The 24,198-nt window shown below is 40.1% G+C and overlaps 2 protein-coding genes across 2 annotated transcripts in view; one reads left to right on the top strand and one right to left on the bottom strand.

The window, feature by feature from the left end:
* The window catches only part of mrpl19 (mitochondrial ribosomal protein L19), a 3,171-nt gene extending 2,260 nt beyond the window's left edge, over window positions 1–911 (bottom strand). Inside the window, exons 1-3 of the mRNA XM_005921614.3 lie at window positions 770–911; window positions 436–556; window positions 193–311 (exon numbers count right to left, since the gene is read on the bottom strand). Of these exons, the coding sequence (XP_005921676.1) occupies window positions 193–311; window positions 436–556; window positions 770–848 (319 nt within the window). The 5' untranslated portion in view covers window positions 849–911. The remainder of the gene's footprint in view (window positions 1–192; window positions 312–435; window positions 557–769) is intronic.
* A 679-nt stretch (window positions 912–1,590) lies between these two features.
* LOC102303210 (protein eva-1 homolog A) overlaps window positions 1,591–24,198 on the top strand; it is a 72,200-nt gene continuing 49,592 nt past the window's right edge. Inside the window, exons 1-3 of the mRNA XM_005921610.3 lie at window positions 1,591–1,941; window positions 21,784–22,007; window positions 23,944–24,067. Of these exons, the coding sequence (XP_005921672.1) occupies window positions 1,833–1,941; window positions 21,784–22,007; window positions 23,944–24,067 (457 nt within the window). The 5' untranslated portion in view covers window positions 1,591–1,832. The remainder of the gene's footprint in view (window positions 1,942–21,783; window positions 22,008–23,943; window positions 24,068–24,198) is intronic.

The following is a 24,198-nucleotide window of genomic DNA, read 5'->3' on the forward strand; positions in this document are numbered from 1 at the left end:
ATATATACACACACACATATATATATATATATATATAAATACAGAGACAATATAAATAAAATATACGAAGGGGATAAATAGAATAAATAGGAATAAAAAATAAAAAATACAAGTGAATTGCACATTTCAAGTATCAAATATTCAAATGTCTCAACATGCAGTGGTACTACACCTGACAGTTTAGGTTCTTACCAACATAAAATTCAGGAATGTTGAGCACTTTTCTTCTGCGAATCATGTCTTTCCTCTCAATAGAAAACTTTAAAGGATCTGTTCTCTGTCTAGGAGGGATAAACTCTGGGCTCAAGAACCTAAGGAAAGAGGAGCAGGGGGGACATGTTACAAAAAAAAAAAAGTCTTATTTACGCCCTCATACACACTTTACACAATGTCACTGAAATTTTGCGGTGTCTGCTCTGCAAATGAGCCTCATACTTTCGGAGAGATGCCACAGTCTGTGTCTTGTCTACAATGACAGGTTTCGATGGAGGGACGAATTTCGGCGATTCGCTGTCATTCCCAGCAACACGAAGACACGGAGATGTAGACAGAAACCCTGAAATCGAGAAGAAACTAAGACCGTCTTGTTTCTCATCAGTTAGTTGTAAACATAAGGGTTACGCATGTTATTTTTTTGGAGAGGTTGTTTCTAGCGTTAGCTCCGTTAGCTCAGAGTGGACACAAGTACGGCGCGTCCAACGACATGTCAGGAAAATACACAGTTATATAATAATACAGAAGATTTAAAAAAGTAAATCCATTTACTTACGCTCATTTTGGAGCTGCAAGTTTCGCAGTAACCTCAGTGAGATTATAAATCTGTCCAGCCTTTTAGTGCAGGCTGCCATGATTGACCTTCTGTTGTCGCGTGTGAGACTGTACGGAAGCCGTGTGGGTCAAACGTACTTGAAACGCGAATTCTCCAAGCTGTAATGCGGCAAGTTGCCCACAAGATGGTGAAACTCTTCCTTCATTTGATATCGGTTGGTCCTGACGTGCAATAATAATAATAATAATAATAATAATAATAATAATAATAATAATAATAATAATAATAATATGTGCTGAGATGGTGACGACATTATTAAGGCGCTAAGTGCTTCACGTGCTGACAGTTAGCTTTCTAGCTATTTCAGTTTTTGCTTAAGTAAAACTTTAGCAATAGCAAAATGTGTCCAAAATAGCATGGCACAGGGCACACCGTACTGATAAAAATCCCACCTCAGTTATTTTATATAGAAGAGCAGTGGTTAAAAATAATAATAATTAAGTCAGAAGTATGTAGCATTTGTATGGTCTTTCTCATTATGTTGGAGCTTCTTGTTACAGGTATAACCTATAGGCTGTCGCTATAGTCTGTTATTACTCTGTTTTAAATCGTATTTTATCAGATTGGTCGTTGTAGCTGTCAGATTACGAAAGTAGAAGAAAGTAGATATAAAGTGGAAAATAGATATAATATACATAAGTAACATAGACACCTGTCAATTAGGACTCAAACATTGCACATTTAAGAAGAAGGAAAAAGACTTCCTAAGCTAACTCTGGCTCTTTGAGACCATGCAGGGGAGCGTCGATCCCGCAGGTGGTGGCCATCCTCCACAACACGCAGTTGGAAGTGTAGTCAGAGAGCTGTGTACGGCTCCACTCTTGAGTAATCCCAGTCTCAGTCTCACAGCGGTGTGGTGGGAGGCTGAGGAGAAGGCTAGAGACATGGACGCGCACATCTCCTGAATTCATCTCACAGTCTGAACCTCGATGTTTCCGCTGCTGCTGATGCTGCTGGACTTTCTAATGATTCGGAGACAATTTAAAAACGCGAGGCTTCAAGGATGTTCTTCTCAGATGGGACTCTCTCAGCCGTCAGTTTTATGCTCCTCTTGGGAATAACGTGTCTGACCGTCCTCTGCGATCTCACCGTGGGCTCTCCAGACCTTTCAGGTTGTGATTTTGTTATTTGTCTTGCAATACACACGAAACACAATCTTGTTTTCTAGACTTTAGAAAGCGGCACGTTCTTTTCTTAGAACTTGCTTTTATACTGCGTGACTGCACTTGCGCTCATTTGAAACTTGAGCGTGTTGTGTGCAGAGTTTATTTTTGCCCCCTTGGGAAATGAAACACATCACGAATAACTGCTGAGCACGACTGCCACTATAACTGATTTCAGTGCTGTTTCGCATCAAATTCTCCTCTCGGGACGGCCCGTGCCTGTGGCGTGCTGCAGCATGCACACTCAAATGTTTGCGCAAACCCACTATAGGGCACGACTTAAACATGCGGAAAACACCCTTATGCTTATCTTTAAGGCCTATTCTGACACAGTTTGACCCACATAAGGCACTTCAAACAGGTTCTCTTTTACTAAAACGATCCGACTGTATGGATTAGTCTGGAGGCTGGTTTATCAGCACAGCATAAACCTGCTACACACACACACCATTGATGATGCAGTTGAGATAAATGGAATAATGGTTAATGTGTTACTGGATGGGAACTGTGGTCTAGGCCAGATGCTGCCCTTCTTTATAGATTTACAACCCAAAGAATAAAGCAAAAGCCGACTACAGAGGAAATTTTATGGCTTTTCTGTACTTCATATAAGCTGCAATCAGCTTCAAAGGTAAAAGTGAATATCAGTGCTTAGACCTCAGGAAAGAGTCAAAATTTATACATAAGCCAGTGTGATGGAGGCTGTAAGCCTTTGTGTCTGCTCCTAAAAGGTAGTATATTACTGAATTAAATTATTCTGTGTTGCATTAGTCTGTTGAGCTCTGCTGGGCCCAAGGCAAGTCTGCAGGTTTTGTTTATGGTGCTATAAAACAGAAAGGGAGCTTTGTGATGGTGTTAATTGGCCTCTAATGGGTCTAATGATTGGAATCAGCAGACTAACGCTACGGGGAAAGGTGCTAAAGAGCAGATGCATGTAACGCGTCCCCCGTGTATGATTCTGTGTGCATGTGTCCATGTTGCTGACTAATTAGCTGTGAAAGACCCTGGTCTAGTGAAGGCTGTTAACAAGCTTTCATTTCTGTAATTAACATGTACACACATACATGTGATGGATGTTAATTTTGTCACAAGTAATAAGACTGAACGGATTACATGGTGGTTAATCAGCCAGCAAGTAAAAACCAAACAAGCAGCTGATTCCATCTCGAGTTCTGCTGCAGGCTTACACGCAATTATGCAAACATAAACGAAAAGCATGTCTGGCAGGAGTTCATTTGCTGAACTCTCAACTTTGGTGCAAATTCACTTCCTCTTGATTCTGAAACCTGTAATTCCTCTGCCCCCAGTGAGACCACTGACCTCTGATCAGTTTTTAGACTCTGCCCCGTAGAGTCATCGTTGCTCACTCTCCAGACGCACAGAAATGCTGACCAGTCTTTCCTGTGGATACGATGAGAAAGAGACTTTTTTCAGAATACCTCAGTGACAAAGAAAACCTTCAAGCCTCACATTCTTGACTAGCTGGATTGTTCTTGGACACCGTGCAGACCTTTTTGATTGACAGGTGCTGCCACCCTGCAGGGTGACAGAAGTTATGATCTACCATCTGTCAATCAGACCTTTATCAGTCAGATGGTTGAACCAATGATGGTGAGCAATCTGCTCACTTCAGTGGACCTCTGTCTCTGCTTTTAATGAATCTTTTCAAGTGACCATTTGTGGCAGTAGAAGTTTATTTCATTTGCATTTGAATTTGTTGTTAACAACTAAATGTAGCCATAGTTTCATATTTCATCAATGCCATTGAGAACACTGGTGAAATGGAGGAACAAAAACTATGTTGGTGGGTTATTTAATTCTTCTCCTGCCCTGTAATCATTTTCTATTACAGTACAGCAATCTGAGCAGCTAATTAGAGGCACAGAGTGAGCCATGCAACACTTAAGAGCCTATAGGCTAACAATGGTGTCAGCCTAGCTACTTTATCTAAATTGAAAGTTCACAGAATTCAGTGTAAAACCTTGTCTCCCCATCTTTGTTCACGCTATGGACTGAGCACTCAGCTTGTAATGTAACATCTAACTGCCAAGCCTCTCTTTCCAAAAACGCTTTCTTTGTGCAAATACTAACCACAGTCGTTTTAGTGCCCATTTTCTGGAACCTGAGGACCACATGATTACTGGCTGTTATTTCTGTGTTTCTGTCTCCGTGCCATTACCAGCTGACGTAGGACAGATTATCATTTCTGTCAACACGTAGTTGTGATGCTAAAGGAAAGTGATGAATGCCAGGCTGTTTGGAAAAAGGTCAAAACAATAACAGGAATAAAGCTTTTGCTGCAGCCGTGCCTTTTGGCCTGACGGTTGCTCGCTTTATCTGTAAGCATTTCCAGCAAAACACTCGCATACAATAGCGTATGCTTCTTTTAACTGCAGAATGTTCTAGAGCCGCTACCATTGTTAATGAGATTTTACTGATGATGTTGCCAAAGAGTTACAGTCAAGCCACTTTCTTTCTCTTTTTATGTCTTAACCCCCCACCCAGGCATCCCTTATTTAACCTTACTCAAAGGGAAGTGAGGCTGTTGAGGGGCCAAAGGGTCAACTGAGGTCATCCTATAGTAACCATCAGTGTGTGGTTAGAGGGACCTGCCATCCATCTTGTGCTTTGTTCCCCTGTCGAACCTCACCTCACATGTTTTTCAAAGATGAGCAAGGTAGCGAGAAAGTCACCGCAGCACTGTGTTTTAGGTCATTTTAAAGGGTCATTTCTGGCTTGTGTGATCCATTCGACTTGCATTTAAGGCTTTTAACTGGGACTCTAACTGTGATGTCGACTTTTAAGTTTGTAAAATAACAAATGCCTTATTTAACAAGGAGAAAAGAGCATTCTTTCTTTGAAAGCCAATCAAGGTCCCTTAATTCTTAATCTGCTTTGATTTTTTTAATGGTCCTGGATATGGGTGGCATGCTGAACCCCATGCTCTCCTCTCCAAGCCCCTTCCCCCTCTCCATAGGCTCATCATACCTCCACCACCACTGCTTCTCCTCCCCGCCTCTTTGCTGCCTCTACTCCTCCCTTGGGCTTGCCTGATCACTGTTTCTGTGTCTGCGTGTGTGCCAGGTGAGCTCTGTCTAAACAAATCCTGCCTCCCACTTGTTTTGTCTACTGCGGTGGAGGCAGGCGGCTAGGCGGACAGCAAGGACCTGGCATAAGGCCGCTTTTCTCTCGAGCTGAATAGCGAGAGGTTACACGTCTCTTCAGAAGAATGGTTTCTGTGAATGATTTTCCCAAAGGAGCGACTCAAGTACAGGGAGCTCACACACACAAAAGTTTAAACCAAAGTCCTCTCTTGATTTCATCTTTTAAATCCACTTATATGCCGAGTGGTTGAATAGGGATATGACTGGGTTTATAGCACGTTATCACATCTGAATGATGCTTTAGTCTACTTATAGGATCCAAATCCTTTTTCAATCTTTTAAAATCACAAGCAAACATTCAAAACTAAAGCTGGTTGTTTTACATTTAGTTTAGGTCCTGACGCAGCTCTGACACAGAAAATATGTTCATATATGAGAAGCATAAAATGTTGGCTGCAAATCGACATATACCACAGTCACAGTTTTAGGAAATAGGAAGCTAAAGTGGGTGCAGAAAGCTTGGGGATATAATGTAGATAACTTCTGCCCCTGTGTGCATTTATGGCAGAGTGCGTGGGGTGTGTGTGCAATTTAAGATGGAAGTCTGGCCTGGCGCAACATGGATGTGATGAAAGACATGACCTACCATGTAAGTTCCTCCCCCGGGATACAATCAGTACATAAACAAACACACGCATAAGGCAGAGCTTGACATCACACAGGGGAACAACAAAGTGGAGCTGGAGATGAGAGATGGCTGTTTACAACAGGAAGCAAATCTTCTCCTCCGCTAATTTAAGACTGGCATGAGGAAATTAAATTTTACCACATCGCAGTGCAACAAACTGAGAAAACTCTGTTCTGTTTTGCTGTGGCTGTGATTAAAAGTGGCTTGTTGAGATGTAAATAAGACTTTAAGCTTTTCTTTTTGCATAAATCAAATTCCTTATCAGCTTTTTTTTTAAACCCACAATCCCCTGAAGGTGTTTTCAAATGAAAAGAAAAGACAAAGCAATGAATTAAAATAAAGTGCTGACATGATTAATGTTTCTATGTGTGCTCACAGGACGAATAGCCTTAAAGGTGAGCTTTGCGTTAGTCAAGTAGTGGCATATGGGCTCATTAACATGATCCAGTAAAAATGAGTTATTGTGTCATTGCCAAAAGATGCATTGGAAGCGATCGTATCCTGAGTGAGGTAATGTGTAATAAATGTTTTGGCACCTTTTGAGGTAATGTTATGCTAAATTAAGTAGTAGAGGATGGAGTGTTAGTAATGTTGTGGTACCACCCAAAGAACAGACACACAGTAAGCTGCCATCATCAAGCTAGCTATTTTACAGTCATTTTTTTCTGGTGTATCATATGCACACGTAAGACACCTTCCATCTGACCTTTGGTTTGGATGAAGTTGTATTTTTGAAGTGTGTTTAAAGTTGTATTTTGTAGATTGTAGAATGCTTATTCTAGTTTGAGTGTTATGAAATGTGGAGTTTCAATTGTGTCTTAATGTGTTCTCTTCCACGCCTTACCTGCTTGCCTTGATGCAAATAGGTTCAGGCACATTTGTCTTTTTTAGCTTGTTTTATCTGGGCTAGAGTCATAGGTGTTATATGAACTCTTGCTAGGGTCATCTGGTATAGGACAACTTGAGATGGCAGCTTTCTTAAAACAGATGTGACCCTACCTTTGTAGTGAGTGGTCACACGGTATTTCCTTAATAATATTAAAATACTTTTTCACCCTATTCCTATTAGTTTATCTTTATTGCTAATTTTTAAAGTATAGCCTCAGTACCTTTATAGACTTGCATTCCTGTCTATTAATCTTGAGACAACTTGTCATATCTGAATAATCATCCTGATTGTTTTGTTTGCAACAGTGGTGACGGCATTCTCACCAGGTCTGACTAGAATTAATGATTGCATTTATTTCTAGGCAACCTTTTTTCTTTTACACATCAGAAGCACACAATGACATTTTATCTCAGTAATCTGTTTAAAAATTTCACTTGGAACTGGAACAAATGGCACATGGCTGAAAACACAATGAAATAAGAATGAAACTGAAGACAATTAATAATCAGCAGAACTTAGGAAACCAAAAACACAAAACACTGACCCATGACATGTGAAGGAGTGAAGCTTATTCAGCAGCACAGCGGTGCACACACACAAAAACAGAGAACATATTGGGAGATTTTAGAATTCAGAACTATAGTTTTCCTTTGCTAGAGTTGACACTGACAGTAAGTCATTTACACTGATGCTCAATATCTTGTACGAACTGTGGCTTTCTCCATCACTGTCAGTGTTACTGAATGACAATATGATGAATTGCTGAGCGGTGGAGCAGTAATATATAAGGTAGGGCCCCTTGCAGTACAACTACTGTGGCCTAATCACCAGCATGTCCAGACACACATGAGCTTTCCAGAGGATGTGTATCTCCTGCTAATATATTCAGGAGCTCCTCCAACTACAGGATATAACAGTTAAGCAACAATTAATTACAAGATTAACTTCAGCAGTGCTTATTCTACCCTTGAGAGTGGGATGTAATTAAGAAAATTTACCTACTCTCTAACTGCTTAAATCAACTTATCTTTCAACCATCAGATCACACCCGCACCTGTAAGTATATATTCTGCATTTGTCATATGCTCCCAGGAACTTCAAGATATAAAGAGTCTGGAAGGGCTCGGGCTGGTTTTGCAGTTCCTGGGTCCAAACGAGTCAGAAGGCAGTTTAGTAAAACACTTTAGAATTTCATATTTGACTTGACATTACCCACATAACACAGGTGGGTTAAAAGCGCTGCGCATTATGTTTAGAGGTCACGGGCCTCCTAGTGACAGGAATTATTTTCCTTTTCCTTTTTTCTGTTATACATATAACGGGACATGAATGTTCATATTAATTAATCATTTTAATTAGGGCTGCCACGATTACGTCGACTATCAAACTCGTTGACGACTGATTTAATAGTCGACGCGTCGTTTGAAGCTTTGTAAGATCACAAAAGACGCAGGGATAAGTAGTAGTATTTAAGAGTGTAATAACGGACTGAAACAGAAGATGGCAGCACTGCATGTACAAGGATGTCAGCTGCCGTTAAACCCCGAAGAAGAAGAAGTAGCTCTGTCCCAGAATTCATAGCGCAGCCCAGCTCAGTTTCCAACAATGGCGTCTGGGTCACAAAATAAACGTTTAACATATTTTCAAGCGAGAATGTAGCTGTGTAAACCTCAAATATCTGCTCAGTTTATCAAGACACCACATATTTTGAAAAGCGCTCCGATGTCTGTTACCCACTAGCTCGATAGCTAGCCGGGGGCAAAGCTCACTAGAGCCCGTGAGAACCCCGAACTCCGGGCAAATTGTTTTCAAACCCACCGCGTCTGTCGCTACTCAGGTTAAACATATATAAGTCACTTAGATAACTTAAAAATGTTATTGTTTGGCTTCTTTATAGTATTTTATTTATTCCTGAGTAAGTCAGTTTGGCTGAGATTAAAGTTATAGTTTTTACACAGCTGAATAAATGTCAAGCAGACAGCTGATTATCAGAAGTGTGAGATGCTCGAGAATATACTCCAGTGTCCCGTTATATTTTAGATAGCAAGGAGTTTATTAAACTTCACCGAAACAATCTGCAAATTTCATTAAAGTTTCATAAACTATCATCTTGCCTTTATTTTTAGTTAACACCCTAACACCCTAACACTTAAAGCTGTAAGCTAATGATAGTTATATAAGAGCAAATGCATGCTGGTGCAATAAGCTGTACGTTTTACCTCCAATGGATGCATGATCTGATTAGTATCGGTGACTAGTCGACTATCAAAATAATCGTTTGTGGCAGCCCTAATTTTAATACAAAAAGACTCGGAATGCTCTAAATGTTCAGTTTCTTTCTGTGTGATGTTGGTGAGAGCAGATATCTTTAGTATGGTCATCTTACACTACTGTCACACTAGGAAAAACTAGTAAATCCCTGCATGAACAAAATAATTGTGCAGCGAACTTGCAGTCTTGTTATCTTTTAAAATGGTTTCTTGTCATTTGCTGTTTTCAAAGGAAATTTGCTGTTTTAAGATGGCAACAAAATGGCACAGCCATCAGTCTGCTTGTGTTTGTGACTCAGTGGGTCAACTTGGCAATTAAATGCAATCTGTTTGTGATAATATGGTGATTAACTGTGATAAACTGGTAAAAATTGTAAATCTGTTGACATCTGTTGCAAATCTTTTGCAATCGCATGTGCAGAGCCAGAAACTCGTGGATTTGAAACAGAAATTCCTTCATAGTGACGTAGTTGCTGACTTTGACTTTAATAGATGACTGAAGCCCGCAGTGTTAGTTATTCTGTGAATGAAGGGGGCTTAATAACACAAATAATGGTCATACTTTTTCCTTTTTGGGCTCTTTGAGTTTTGCAGGTAGATTCGAGTAGTGATGATGAACATCACACGTTTTTCTCTGGGGTCTGAATCAAAAGAGCCAAAGCTGTGTGAAAGCAAACTCAGCAAAATACTGTGACGGACTGTTATCTGTGTGTTGACTGAGGGCTTATATTGGCTGCTGACGAAAAAAGAAGAAGAAGAAAAACACTATAATTTTACCATGTTGGTGTTGCTTTTTCAAACAACGCCTGTCTCAATCCTGATTTTAGGCTGAACTTCATAATTAAATCTGGGCTGAATTTTAAATTACTAATGTTGGCCGAGAAGGAAGTCTGACTAGCAGCTGAGAATCGAGGTTTTTTATCAGGAGAGAACTTCTCATCCAGTCAGCTGTGAATACTGCACCATAATCGTTATTTTGTATAGATTTCTCTCAGTACGTAAAAACACTCAAATGGCCCAATCAGACGCTGAGCTGGATGGTGTTATAGTAATAACTGTTATTGGGGAGAGAAGAGAGGGTCTAATTCCATTTAGCTGAAAAGATGTATATATACACATTGCAGGTGTGCGTTTCTACTTGCCCTTTCTTGCATTAGGGAGAGTTAGAAGATCCAAAGAAAACACACAGAAACTTGTGAAGAAGATTCTTGAGTGGCACCCTGGCGTTGCTGTATGCAGCTGCACTTACAAAACTATCTACAGATCTCTGTGTCTATTTAAGCTCTAATTAAACAATAAATTAACAATAATAATTCATATTTCCAATACAGCCACAGGCTGTTTTACAGAAAAAGTCTTTTGAGTTGTGTCTTCTGCTGCTAGTACATATGGTTGGACAGTTTACATTGAGCTGTAAATAAACAGCAGCATGTGGGGAGGAAAAGGCTGAAGGGTGTTGGCACTGGCTATTATTATGCTCTAAACAAGCAGGAAGACATGCTCACATGCAAAAAGATACAAGACAAAAAAAACCCTGTCACTCTTTATTATTTCTGTGACTTGAAAAATGTTAGCCATGCATTGATGCCTCCTCTGTCTTTAAGTCTGTTTCCTGGGTGCTGATTTGTGCTTGGCTCAAGAGTTGATATCTCGTTCCATCCATCCACCCATGAGCAGGTTGCTATAGTAGAGAAAAGGAAACAATTTGAGCAGCATTTCTTCCTTTTATAGTTTGAAACCCTTGGAGGCTAAGAGAGAGACAGAGGGCACAGAGCGATGGAGAGGTAGAGAGGTGGGGCACCGAAGGGCCAGTCAGAACAAGGAGGCATTGTGTAGCCCCCCAACTGTGTTGGACTGACAGTCTGCATTACAGCACGCTACAGCAGCCTGCTCCCCAAAGCACTGCTAATCTGTTGCTTACTGCCCCTCTGGCCAGCTCAGGTAAAGGGGGAGGGAACGAGAGACGGGAGGAGACAGATTCCACTCGTTTTCCCCTAAGCCAAATAAATTTTTACCACCCAAACCTAGATTGTGTTTGTTGCTCTTTCAGCACAATTTAATCACAATAATAAAAAAAGAAACAAAAATGTGTGTAAAGTACAGACTTGATTTTCTTCAATAGCATTCAATGGGATTTGTAACTGAAGCTCTTTATAACTAAAACAAAGTAGGTTTCACCTTCAGTCTGTCCCTGCAGATCTGTCTGACTTTGTTGTAAAAGGAAAGGGATCTCCTTCCTAAGTGCCAGTGGACATCCTGCAGATGGTTTTTACTTTCGCAGTTCTTCTGAAGTAGTTCTGTTGCTTGTTTTCACAGAACACCCCACCAGATAAGCTTGTTAATTCCCTCCAAAAAGCTCAGCCTTTCAGTGCCCACCCACTCCTATGCTTTTTTCTTTTTTTCCCTTTTTTTAAGGGAAATATTTCTCTTTTTTGCCAAGCACATGCCTGAACTGTGATAGAGGTATGTGGTCTTGCTGTTAATGCATTAAGACTGACGATTGCTTTTGGAGGGAGTTTTGTGGGCTTTTGAGAAAAATAAAGAAGGATGAATGTAATACAGCAATTTGCAGGATTACAGCCTGCCAGACAGCCAGGCTGTTTTGATGGTGTTGCAAAAGGGTTTGTTATTTTTAATGCAAGAGTATTTTCAGCTTAGACAGCGTTAGGAAACCAGTTGATGGAAAGAAGGCTTAGAAGGACAATTTTGACTGTACATTTCATTCTCATTTTAGGATGACTATTACAACGTACTATCATTTAAAATATTTTTTTTTTACTAATGTCAAGAAAGATGTGAAACTTCACTCAAAAATAAAAGTAAAGCTTAATTAGCTTCATTAATTTGGCTGCTGTGTTTCAGTTTCTATCTTATTGTGATAACACTGTTTATTGACTCAGTCAGAGCTGAGCTCAATAAATCTTAAGCAGATAACAAAAATATCATTTTGTTGGTGATACCGTAACTGGTTAAAAGTGTAGTTTAAAGTAACATGACATTGTAACTCTTCAGCAGTCTGCACACTATTGTTGTATAGTAAAATTGAAATTGAAAAAATATTTTCTACCATTAGATGTATCTCAGGCTGAGCTTTGAAACTACTTGCTTCAAGTTCGGATCGGAAAGGAAATCAGTGGTATCGCGCATCACTAGTAAATTGTACTGGAAAGTGTGTTTTGATATCATGCATTGAAACCATTTTCTTGCAGATTTTACAAGTAAGCACGTACTGGACTCTTTTGTTTTTTTTAGATGTCTAATTTTTTGTAGCCAAACCACTTTCATATTATTCAAGTAGCTCTCTTTTTAGGTACTACACAGGCTGACACTCTGCTCTTGCTCTCAGACATGCCTGGGCTTGTGTTGTTGTTCTGCAGAAAAACATCACTACATCCTATCATGAGAAGGTTTTTAATAATGCATTAATATATTTTACCTTTGTCATGTATAGTATGATATGTAAAGGCCCCATCCAGGAGACAATTTTTCTAACTTAAATAATATTTAATGAATAAGACTGAAAAAAATCTTCTTAATAAACATGACTTTAATGTATGGTTTGATTCTAGAGCTGTAAAAACAAAAATTCTTGCTTTCTATTTCTTTCTTTCTTTTAGTTTTTTGGATAACAAAAAAGCTTAATTATGTCCATTACCATGATGACCACGAGTCCATTACCACGAGAGCATTGGCCTACTGATAAAGTTTCCCTGAGGACTCCTAACCTTCTAAGTGTATGCTAATTCAAGTGTTAATATTGACGTTCGTATTTTTGAAGAGCGATAGTTTTGCTGCTCTGTTGAAATTTGGACACGTTTCTTTGAACTTTCCACACTGTATAGCTAATTGTTACAAATTGTCATAAGTGTCTCTGTCTAGCCTTCTCTCTGGCAGTTTAAATGAGTGCAATGAATTGTCTCAGTGGTGACCTCACTGTCAAAAGCTCACTTGTCCAAGCCTCAGGCTACAACTGCTCCAACCAGCAGTCACTTAAATCCAATCTGCTGTGATGATGGTGACTGAGGAAGGATACATCTGTCGTTCACTTTGTGACGATGAAGCTTACACACTGATGCATCTGTCTGGTGATTAGGGATATGCACTGTGACTGCCACCCAACTCTTCCAGACCGTAAAAGTGACCATTAAAATGACAGATCTGCCCTCCTCTGGTTCTGTCTGTCCATATTTTTCTCCATCTGCATGCAAAAGCCAGAGATATTCCCGGAACCCCAGTGCCCCTCACTCCTTCACCCTTCAACCCCATATTCCATCCCACCGTTTAAAAAGAAACACACATGCTCTGAAGCTTGGAGTGGAAGTGTCTTCCTGCTTTGTGCCCTTTGACCCTCTGAGGTCACAAGAAGAGGCACGTGCTGACAGAGGTCATGGGAGTGTCCAGTATTTGGGTTTTGATGATTCCCTAAGGCAGACTTAGCGGCCACTGTCATGCCGTGAGGACATCCCCAAGCTGAGAGATTTATACCCATTCAGCACCCTCGGGACATCTTTAGACAGCAGACCCACAGGTGGACGTCCTCTGATTGTCTGCAGGGGTCGGCTCTTGTCAACAATCTAAAATATCAAGCGTGACCTTGTTGCTAAGATGACTTTAGCTGTCAGGGCACGCTCCTCCTGTGCTTTCATATAAAGCAGACTGTCCAGTGTGGGGGTTTTTCTTTCCCTTATTGTGATAAACAAGCAAGAAAAAGAAGTTGTTGCAAACTCCTTGTCCCTCCTGGCATGTGCATGACTTAGCATGTGACATTCCTCGCTAGCTCATTCATTTTAGTAGCATTTTATGCACCCCTGGAAGAGTGGGATTCATGCCTCTATTAGAGTTTAAGCGACTTGCAGAGTTTCAGGCCGTAAAACGCAGACACATCATTATAAGCCTGCCAGTGTGCTGCTTTTGGATTCATACATCATGCTGTGAACAAATAAATGAGCTGTGTTCGGAAAGGCTGGGGGCAGAGCGGGCTGTAGACGTTCGTTTGTTTACTTATACATGAGTCTGTTGGTTTAAATGTGAGTGTGCGTGTGTGTGCGTGTGGCTGCTTGTTTGTGTGTGAAGGTGTTAAAAAGATAAGCTATCACCGGGAGGAGGAAAGGACCAGGAGAACAGAGTGTTTGTGTTTGTGTGTCTGGTTTTAATGACTTCAGCTGCTTGGTTTCTGGTCTCTCTCTCTTTCTCTCTCTCTCTCGTTTGAGGGGAGGAAGGGTAGATGTGTAAGCAACTCCGATTTTCAAAATAAGGCGACCATTGCCCGAGGGCATTGATACACACCATGAGGCCAACCCGTCCTGTTATTTTTAAAAAGTGGGATAAACAAGTTAGCACACAGACCTTTTCTTCCCTCTGGGATCCAAACCAGAGAATTTTGTGCACCAGTGAAACTGATCAAAGCACAGGAATTTTTTTGTTTGCTTTTTTTCCCACATCTGTCTAAAATGTTAGAATCAGTGTTGCATTTACCCATATGCTCACAGTTTTGCCACTGTGTAAAAGACAAGAAAGAAACACACACAAGCATACCCACAGTTGAATGTCATGCTTATAAATCTTAATGCAGCAAAACCCTCAGCTTGTCTTCTAACATCAGTTTACCCACTCTTTATTTTCTCTCTCCTTAGGTTTTCTTTCTCTTTTTGCCACACGTTCTCCAATTTCATTAGCTATTGTTTGATCAGTCAAACAGCAAAACTAAATGTAGTGCACACAGCGTATGTAAAGTGCATGTCTGTTAACATGCTCAGGAAAGGCAACACTGCACCGGTTAGACCTCAGTCACACAGACCTTGAGACTGGTCGGCGGCCCCTTTGCGACGGCCAGTTGCTAGGGAACAATGGGAGCAGCTGGCTAGTTAAATGTGTTGCAAAGACGATGTGGCTGCAAAAACCTCTTTGGGATTGGTTTGATTCATAGCAGATTAATTGAGGAATGCATTTTTTAAAATCCAAATCAGAACAGTTTAGCAGTGAGGACTGTACATGGCATGTTTACAAAAGCAGTTCGGCACTTTTCCTTGACATTATATTTTTGTGGTGCGGATGCCATTATGTGTGTGTTTTTAGTAGCATCCATGTGAACATTTGCTCATTTATCTAGGTTGTTTTTGATATAATTTAGTAACTTAGTTTGGCTTACCCAGCTGTAGTAGCAGAAGATGGCCTGAAGATGTGATTTACAACTAATGGTTGTTTTACGACTCTGCTTAAAAAGAATTAAAATATGAACTAAAAAATGCAATGTTGTTGTGCATATACATTTTTAATTTTTTTTACTTTGATATTTAAAAAAATGTTGAGATAAGTTAAATATTTTAGCCTTTGAAACTCTACTACGAGTAATCCTTGAAGGGCTTTTCTGAACTGAGGGGTATATGTCATAATATAGGTGTGCTTGTAGAACAAAGCGACTGGGTGTGCATCAGTAGTTAGTGAAGGTGGGCTCTGTCTATCTACTGTCTACCATTGAAAAAACCTAAAAAAAACCTCTTCCAATGGTCATTAAACCACGTCTTTAACGATATACACTGAGGTGACAAGACTCGTCATTAAGGGTACAGGGATGGTCTATAACTCTCGTCTTTATGGGAGAAAGAGTTAAGCAATGTAAACAAACCTGGCAGAGAATCTTACTATAAATCAGATACATTTTCAATAGAATACAATTACAAGACTGGAGATAGTAGGACTTTCTTGAGAATGACCATCAATTTGCGAAAGACTTGAAGTAAAACAACATAAGTCAAGAATTTGGGGGGTTTGTCTTTAGTTGTTCATAACACAGTTAAAGCAAGAATCTGGAGAAATCTTTGTAATCCAAGTAGAAATTGTAACTGTCCTGTGCTCGTTTTGCAAATTGTCGCATGTTGCATGGTCATAATTCAAGTAGCAGGAAGAGCGGGACTATCTGGGTTGTTGTCAATGCACAGTTTAAAAGCAGACTCTGTGATGGATTTGATGAGAAATTTGCACATCTTTGAATGCCAAGTAGTGCATTTAGAGACTCATAAGGCAAGACACTTTATGCACATACATACTGGTTTTCCTGCAGTCTGGACTTGTCACAAGTCCGCAAGACATTTACTGCATCATGAAATGAAAAGTAGGACAAAATAAATAGTTCAGCAGCTGAAACTTCATATCAAACATTTCACTTTTAAAACAGCAGTTTGTCTCCTTCTTATGGCGTGTTGTTAAAAGAAGAGGTGATGCAACACAGATATGAGCTCATTCCAACATTTTTGAATATGACTTTAAAGAAAAACACAGCTTCCAACAACCAATGAAAAGGTGTCAATATTTGATCATTTCTAGGCTTATCAGTCAAAAAGACATTCTGTTTCCCAACTATTTTCAAGAGGAGCGGTATTTCAAAGTCATGCTCTGCTCCGGGCCTTTGCATCTCATCTGTCGTTTAGGAAATGTAATTACTACAGGGCCTAAAGCCACCAGCATTGGCCTTTGGACCTCTGCTGCCACATCCTGTGAGTGGTGGCTTTTAGAAGCTCTGTCTTCCTCTCTCCATACAGCTTTCTTCCTCAGCAAAAAAAAAACGGTCATTGTTTTTCTGTTCTTGTTTATTTAAACCACCATAAAGCATTAAATTATTAAGCTCCTTCTCCAGCATTCATCTTATTCTTTGCTTCCCCCCCTCTTCATTCTCTTCTTCCTCTTTTCAAGTACCAGACTTCTCCAGAGCAGTGCTGGAGTGTGGCCCGTGTCTTTGAGGCAAACCTCATCTCTTCCCCGAAATTACCACTTAAAGGGAATTCCTTTTCCAGCAAGCGAGCCTGCAGCCCTCCATCTTTGAACATTTGATGGTTTGATAGCTATAATTTGCTTAAAATAACACCAATAAATTTATGAAGCGGCAAATAAATGCCTAATGCACCAAGATGAAACGCAATACAGCCTTTCATGCTGTAGCGCTCGGGAATGTCTTTATTATTTCGTTTCTGTGGAATGTTTTTTTGAGGTCTTGTTACAAATATACTTTATCATATGTGAATGTTCTTGCACTTTTAGCTTATAGTTACAGCCTGTCAATTATCTCTAAAGTACAGTTTAAGCAATCACTTTTGTGGCATTAGGCTAAGCTGTAATCTCACAATTTTCTGCAATGTTATACATACTCGCCCAGTACAAGAGGATTTACATTACTGCACAAGCACCATAACACTGACTTAAAGGAGTAAGCAGCTAAAAAAGAAGCAGCATTAATGGTATTATAACACGTTGGTAGCATTTGCAATACTTCTGTCTTTCTTCAGGCCTGGCCAGTAGGAAAAAGCGGCGTCTTTCAAAAACAGGGGAAAGCCCTGAGCATTAGTAACTGACAGACTTTGTAGTCGAACCGCTCCCCCTCTCTTTTATTCACCTCCACCTTCCCCTCAGTTCATGTCAGAAGTACCTGTCGTGCTCATTCTTAGCAGACACTGAACACCCCAGCTTAGTGTACCAAAAGTGAATTAGTTAGCTTCCTCTGAGGCTGACCTGAAAGGTGAGACAGGTAAGATTTCAGCTGAGACTCCAGCTTGTGTGAGAGCACTTTATATAAGCTTTTCATCAGTTTGTACAAGACATGAAGGCAATCTTTTAAGCTTGTTTACCCACACCCAGGTGTAAATTAGCAAAGGTATTTGATATGCACTAGTTTGCGTACTAGTACCGATCCCTCGAGAGAACCACTATGCCAGCTGGGGTTTTTGTTATGTGATGTTGACACAACACAGCAGACCACCACTAATCTCCATCATACGTGACCTGCTCCAACCCTGGGTCAGACTTAAGGGTCATCACATGACCAGATATAGGGGGCTAATAATCGCAAGAGCCTCTGTTTTTATGCTTCATGACTGGCTGTGACAGTGGACATTATTTCCTGCTACCGGGATAAATTGCATAATGTGACAAAATCCTATTCGTGTAGGACAATAAAAAGACAGGTGCTGTTAACAAATCCCCGTGTGTACTTGTGCAGGCGTTAAATTAGCCTTTCAATTCAGTTCATGACAAGAGTTGAGCTGTTTTTACACGTGAAGCATCAGAGCCACAGCCTCCTGTCTTTTAATGAGAGAATAAACAAACCAGTAGACATAATAGTGCAGCGCTTTTGTCAAGAAAAAGGGCAGAGAGCTAGTTAAATAGGGAGTCTGCCCCCCACATGAAAAAGAACACAGAGGAAAAGGGAGGAGGAAAGACGCCTGGGTGTTCCTGCAGCATTGTCGAGCCTTGTGCCTTTGAGGGACACCTGTCATTGGCTGGGCAGTTCACACAGGTGCCTTAACGCCGTCTGATTTGTTGTCCTTAAAATGAGGCTTCAGTCAACAGGTAATGGAAACAATGATGACGATCTTGAAGAAGAGAGCGAGGCAGAGTGGAGGGAGGGTGTAGTGGTGGAGAAAAAATGGATTCTTTAGAAGGCACCTGAGGGTTTTGTGTGAGATAATCTGTTTGCCTTTTACTCACAGTCCTCCTTTTGTCGGGTGGAGGAAGGCGTATCGATGTGTTTGCAGTGCTCAGACTGTTGCTCAAGGATCGCTCTCTCAAGAAACTCCTCCTGCGAGTGGTCCGTTCAAATTCACTTATCTATCCTCAGTCTCCTCTCATTTACCCCTTTCGTAACCTCGGATGTTTCCATGGCTACACAACCCCAGCCAAGGCCTGGGTAGCTGGAGGGCCGCGCAAAATCGTGGTCTGTCACGGCACTTTGCCAAGAACCAGTTCCTAATAATGTGATACTGTTACACCATCACCCACACCCTGGTTTCAGGATCCAAACCTCAGGGCTTGTTCCTACCACGTTGTTTGTGTTGACGTTTTGCATGCATGTGTGTGTGTGTGTGTGTATTTATGTGTGTGTGGTCCAACTGCTTGGGGAATGCCAAGTTCCCTCTCACCCTGTGTGGAATGTGGCATGCAAAGCAGACCTGTGTGGTTGTGTGTGTGTGTGTCTGTGTGTGGAAGCAGGAGATTAGAGCTAAGACCAAAGAATTAAAAGAATCAAGGGCAATAATGATGTGAAAAGTGTAATTTATAAAACACACCTAATTCTAATTTATCTGACAGCTGCAGCTACTATCAGCTTTTTCTGTGTGTGTTTTTTAGCTGTTTGGGTCACTGAAAAACTCCTTGCACTGTGAAGATTTCATAAACTCTGTTTCTGCATCTGTGTGTGGGCAAAGAAAACAAAGATTTTGTCTTGTAAGTCACAGGTGTGTGCCTATCTCCTGTACTGACATCAGACCGTGCGGTTACTGTTTGTAGGCTTTGTTTGTGGGGGGTTTACACGTGAATGCAGATAGTTTTCAGACTAAAAGCATTAAACGCCCTTTAAAAAAATACAGCCTGAATTCTAGTTCCGGTATCATCCTGTATCAGACCACTATATCTCACCATTTCTCAACTATTAAACATTTCAATTATTCTACCTATTACCTTATCATTTGTACTATTTGTCTACTTGTAATTACATGACAATTTGTGACTAATTTCACATATTAGTCCATTATGGTTAGCTAACAATTTTGTTTGTATTAGAAAACAATGTAATTCCTTTTCCTCGTTTTCATCAATTGTTAATTTATACTGTTTGCCAACAGTCTGTTATACTCTTTGTGAAAATAATGACAGTTTATAATCCAGATAAGCATTTTTAACTGTTAGCCATACTATAGGTATTTTTAATAATTTATTAACTATTTAACCATTATGGTTAGGTAACAGTTTTGTTTGTGGTCTTCGATGACAACTTAACTAGATTATCCATACTTTTATATTAAATCATGCTTATCATACCAAGAACTATTTTTTTTCCTTCATTGTCCCATATATTTAGAAACATTTCCAGCTTTTTATTCAAACGTATTGTCTTTTAATACCTTATTCATGAGTTTAGCTAGTTGCTGTATTTCAGCGATATCAATTATAAACTTTTTCTTCAATTATCTATACCATTAATGCTTTTTATATATATGTAAAACAAGCTGGGTCTATTTTTGTTTTGTTTTTGCCCATTATCTTTCTTAAGTCCCAAATTTCAACAGCTTATTAACCTAAATTCTGAAAACTCAGATCAGTTCAGTTCTTTTAGTTATTTTAACAGTTGAGTTGATCATTCCACCTATACTCTGGCTAACCATACATAACCTAGCACTTCAGCAATGTCTTAGAGAGCCTCTGAATTGTAAATTTAGGCAAAAAGTCCCCCACATGCAAATCCAAATGCTTACGTGCTCATTATTCAGGATGTTTTGTGTTTTTTTCTTTTAACCACAGCCCAACAACTTAGTACCTCACAAAGATAGAATCACCCAAATGCATGCAGGTAATATATACAGCTGTTACAGTAGTAAATTTAAAAGTGATCTATACCATCGCAGTAATATGGCACATCTACCTTTTCTCCTTTATCACATCACAGCCACAGGTGGAAACCGGTTACTGTGAGAAATGGTGGTTTAATAACCATCTCTATTTAGAGTGAGGCTGACCTTTCTACACCCAAGACTGTCTCCTGTTTCCCCTCTGCCTCTTTAACTGTGGCCATGGTGATAAGGGCACAATGTGTGTGTTTTGTGTGTATGTTCTGCAAGTCCACATCTGCTAATGTGTGTGTTAATGAACGCTGTCTTGGTGTTATTTCCTCTTTTCTACCAAACCCTAACCAAATAGAGGTAATTGAATGAGAGTGCGTCCACTTTGTGTGTGAACATGTGTGACTTTACTCCTCTGTAAACATGTTTGCAGAGCATTAACTGCAGAAAGAAGGCTGAGCTTATGTTGGAATGTGTTTTCTTTTGTTGAAAAGTAGCTCTTTAACATATTTTACCACCTGGATTAACAAAAAGTGGCTGCGTTTCCTTTTAGATATGGCAGACCTTTATAACTTCAGAGAAAAGAGATTAACTCAGTCCTTAAATTTTGGATTTTACGATTCCAGCCAGTTTTTCAAATGGAAGAAGCAAAGTGTTCTTTGGCAGCCAGCTCATAAATGAGCCAGACGGTCGAGAAAGACATTATATGGCAGCGGCCAAGGGATCAGCTCTCTTCTTTATCTGTTTCCTTCTCACAGACTGGAATGTTAATGGTGGCTTTGTGAGGAGTCCTCTGGAGTGACTGACAGCCGAGTGGCAGCTCTCAGAGACTCTTAATGGAAGAAAGAAACCTTTTCTTTAATTTGAAGCAGCATCTGAGTTCCTTGTTCCATGAAATGGTTATATAACATGTCTATTCACATGAACTGCCTTGCATAGTGCAAGAAAACATGGTTTCCAGCAATCAAATGAGATGCTAATAGATATCGAACATGTGGACTTGGACATTAAAGGTTTACGAATAAGAGACGACAGGTCATTCCAGAAAGACTTTGTTTCAGAATTGTTCTTGGATCAATATTAATTCAGTTCAATTCTGGTGCAAAATCTTTCTATAAAAGAATAATAGTTTCATGTTTTAAAAATCATACTTTGCACATGTTTTTATAATATAAAACACAGCAGTTTGTTCTGTAGCGATAACAAAAGGGCTAAAACTTACAGCTGAATAAGATAAATCTTTACTTTCTTTTTTGCTGCACTAGTCAAGGCTTTAAAGGCATCTTTGAGCTGGAAGCAGTGATGTAGTTCTTTAAATGAAGGCTAGGCTAGCATGGTTACAACTCTCTGCATATGGAAATGGGATGGAATAAGAGATTAAGTAGTGCATCATAAAATTATACAACTCGAGAATGCTTAAAATTGTTAAGTATCAAGAAATTAATTATCAACAGATGGTACTGTTTAATGTGCAATAAATGAATGTCTGCGGCTCTGCTTTCTTGCTTTCTCACAGGCTATCTGTCCAAAGTGTTGAGGAACTACACAGCGAGGGCTTGTGACGGAGACTTCCTGACTGTGCGCTGCCCTTCGCGTGCCACCATCACCATCCAGTCAGCTTTCTATGGAAGAAGAGGTGCTTCTGATCCCCAGCAGTGCCCTCAGACCTACCAGGCCCTCCTAAGCTCTTATAAAGCTCGGGAGGATGATCGATATTGCTCTGTGTCCACTGCACTACAGGTAAATAGCCAGGCTCATTCCTTTTGCGCTATTACATCATCATTATTCACAACTGTATTGAGTTGGTATTTACCAGACTTTTCCTAAGAATAAAAAATCTCCTCCCACATTTGGCATCCCGCCTTCTGTAAGTCACTTCTTAATGCACTGCCTTTCTTTTTTGGGTTGAGAGAAAGTGTTCTGTAAAAGGTTCAAATTAGCCAAGGGTTAAACTCTGGAGAACCAACGATTATGTAATGCTTTGTGGGAACGTTTTCCGGCAAATTACACTCTCTAAAGAGGAAGCAGGCTTGTATGTTCCTGTGACACAAAGCGATTTCATGGGGTCTTTGCTTTAGCATCCTCTCCTAAATTGGGATGCGGCTGGACAAGGAGACCCGCTTTGCAGCACCAACACAAACACACACAAACACATCCTGTTCGGCATTCATTCAGTTGTTCGGTTTATTCTTAGGCTCCCCTGCCTTTTAGCATCAAACACCCTCCGTTTCCATAATAGACAGGGCTGCCATGAATGCACAGACACAGAGGCTGCATTGTGTCGAAGTGAGAGAATGACTGCCGTGCCACCCACATGAGCACCACCTGTTCGTGACCTTTGGTTTGCTGGCCTTACAGAAAGAATGCCTCCATCTACTAATGCTTGTTTAGTGATGCCTCAGGTTGACCAAGTGACATTTGTCCTTATCTTTTAACCTAATTATTTTCAAATCCCATTTATACTGATTCATTACTTTTTGTGCAATCAAACTTTACACCATAGAGATTTTGCAAGTAGCAAATATTTAGAATTTTTGCTGTAAAAAGGCAGATTAATCAATTCATTTCTGTCTGCCAGTAACTGAGTTCATAATTAATCTGTGCTTAATCTGTGATATGTAGAGTCATTCTTTGGTGTATTCAGTAAAAAGCTTTGTCTTATTTTGTATTCTTTCTGACTGTCAACACAGTTGGCACTGAAACTTGTCTGGGAAGATGAACACCTTCACTGAGCCTTCTAAGGTTACTTATTGTCACCAGATTCATGCTCAAAAGGGGAATTTTGGTGTGTGGCGGGGAGATCCTCTCAAAAATGAGCGTGATCTTATTTATTTCCTATTTGAAAAGCTGTGAAAAGACTTTAATTTGTTGCTATGTGGATTAAACGGAGCTGAAGCAGTCTGATAAAAGAGACCAACAATGGCCATGACTTTGCAACATAATTAATTCTTCAGCACGAACACATGTGGTCGTTTCTCCTAAAGATATCGCTCTTTAAAAAACACAAACTTAAATATACTTTGTAACAAACAGGATCAAATATTGCATTTACTGCCTGTTTGCACGCATGGATCAGTACCCAGCCATGTGCACGTTATTAATGTAACAGCTAATTCAATTCAGTGGTTTACTGTGTTTTTTTGTTTATGTAATACAGTGGACGTACACAGAAGAATAAGACTTCTCATTCAGTGCTTATTGTTTCATTATTTGATTTGGTTTTCTTGTTAGATCTGCTGACAACAAAAAGTATATTTCCAGACGTATTAGTCTTAATTGGCGCCACAGTGAGGACCTTCTTGTCTATTTAGTGTGTTTTTAGGTGGAAGTCCACAAATTACGTTTGTTATCTTACCCCGGCACTATTTCAGTGGTAATTCATGTCTCTTTCCGTGCTTTTTCATAACTAATGCAACTCTTTTAATATTTAATTTAGGGGAGGCTCTGAACTGAAACCTTTCAGCTATTCCTGTGTGTTGGATTGGTCACTGGGCTTATAGCAGGCTAAATGAGAAAGCGAAGTGGGTGAACTGATGCCATATACCCTAATAGCTATAAGCAACCTGTTTGAAGTGGTTTTAGGGGTTTTTTGCTGCTGGTCTCACTATCATTGGCTTGTTGTTTTCCCTCTAAACGTGCCTTTGTTCTTCTCCCGTTTTGTGTCACTTTGCTTCAGAAAATGCAGGACGAGTGCCAAGACAGAAGGAGCTGTCAAGTCCTTGTCAACAGCCGCGTGTTTGGGACGGACCAGTGTCCTGGGAGCAGTAAATACCTAATTGTCTGGTACAAATGCAGACCGAGTAAGTCCCTCGTCACCCCGCGTTGTGACAGCGACAAAAATCTCTGTCCCTCCCTGTGCTTGAACCATTCTTTCTTTGTTTCCCCCCCCTCACAACGCCAATACACAATACACAAGGGTGGTGTCAGGTCA

This window comes from Haplochromis burtoni, unplaced genomic scaffold (assembly GCF_018398535.1).
Source record: "Haplochromis burtoni strain Fernald_Lab_line unplaced genomic scaffold, NCSU_Asbu1 Contig_47, whole genome shotgun sequence".
Lineage (NCBI taxonomy): Eukaryota > Metazoa > Chordata > Actinopteri > Cichliformes > Cichlidae > Haplochromis > Haplochromis burtoni.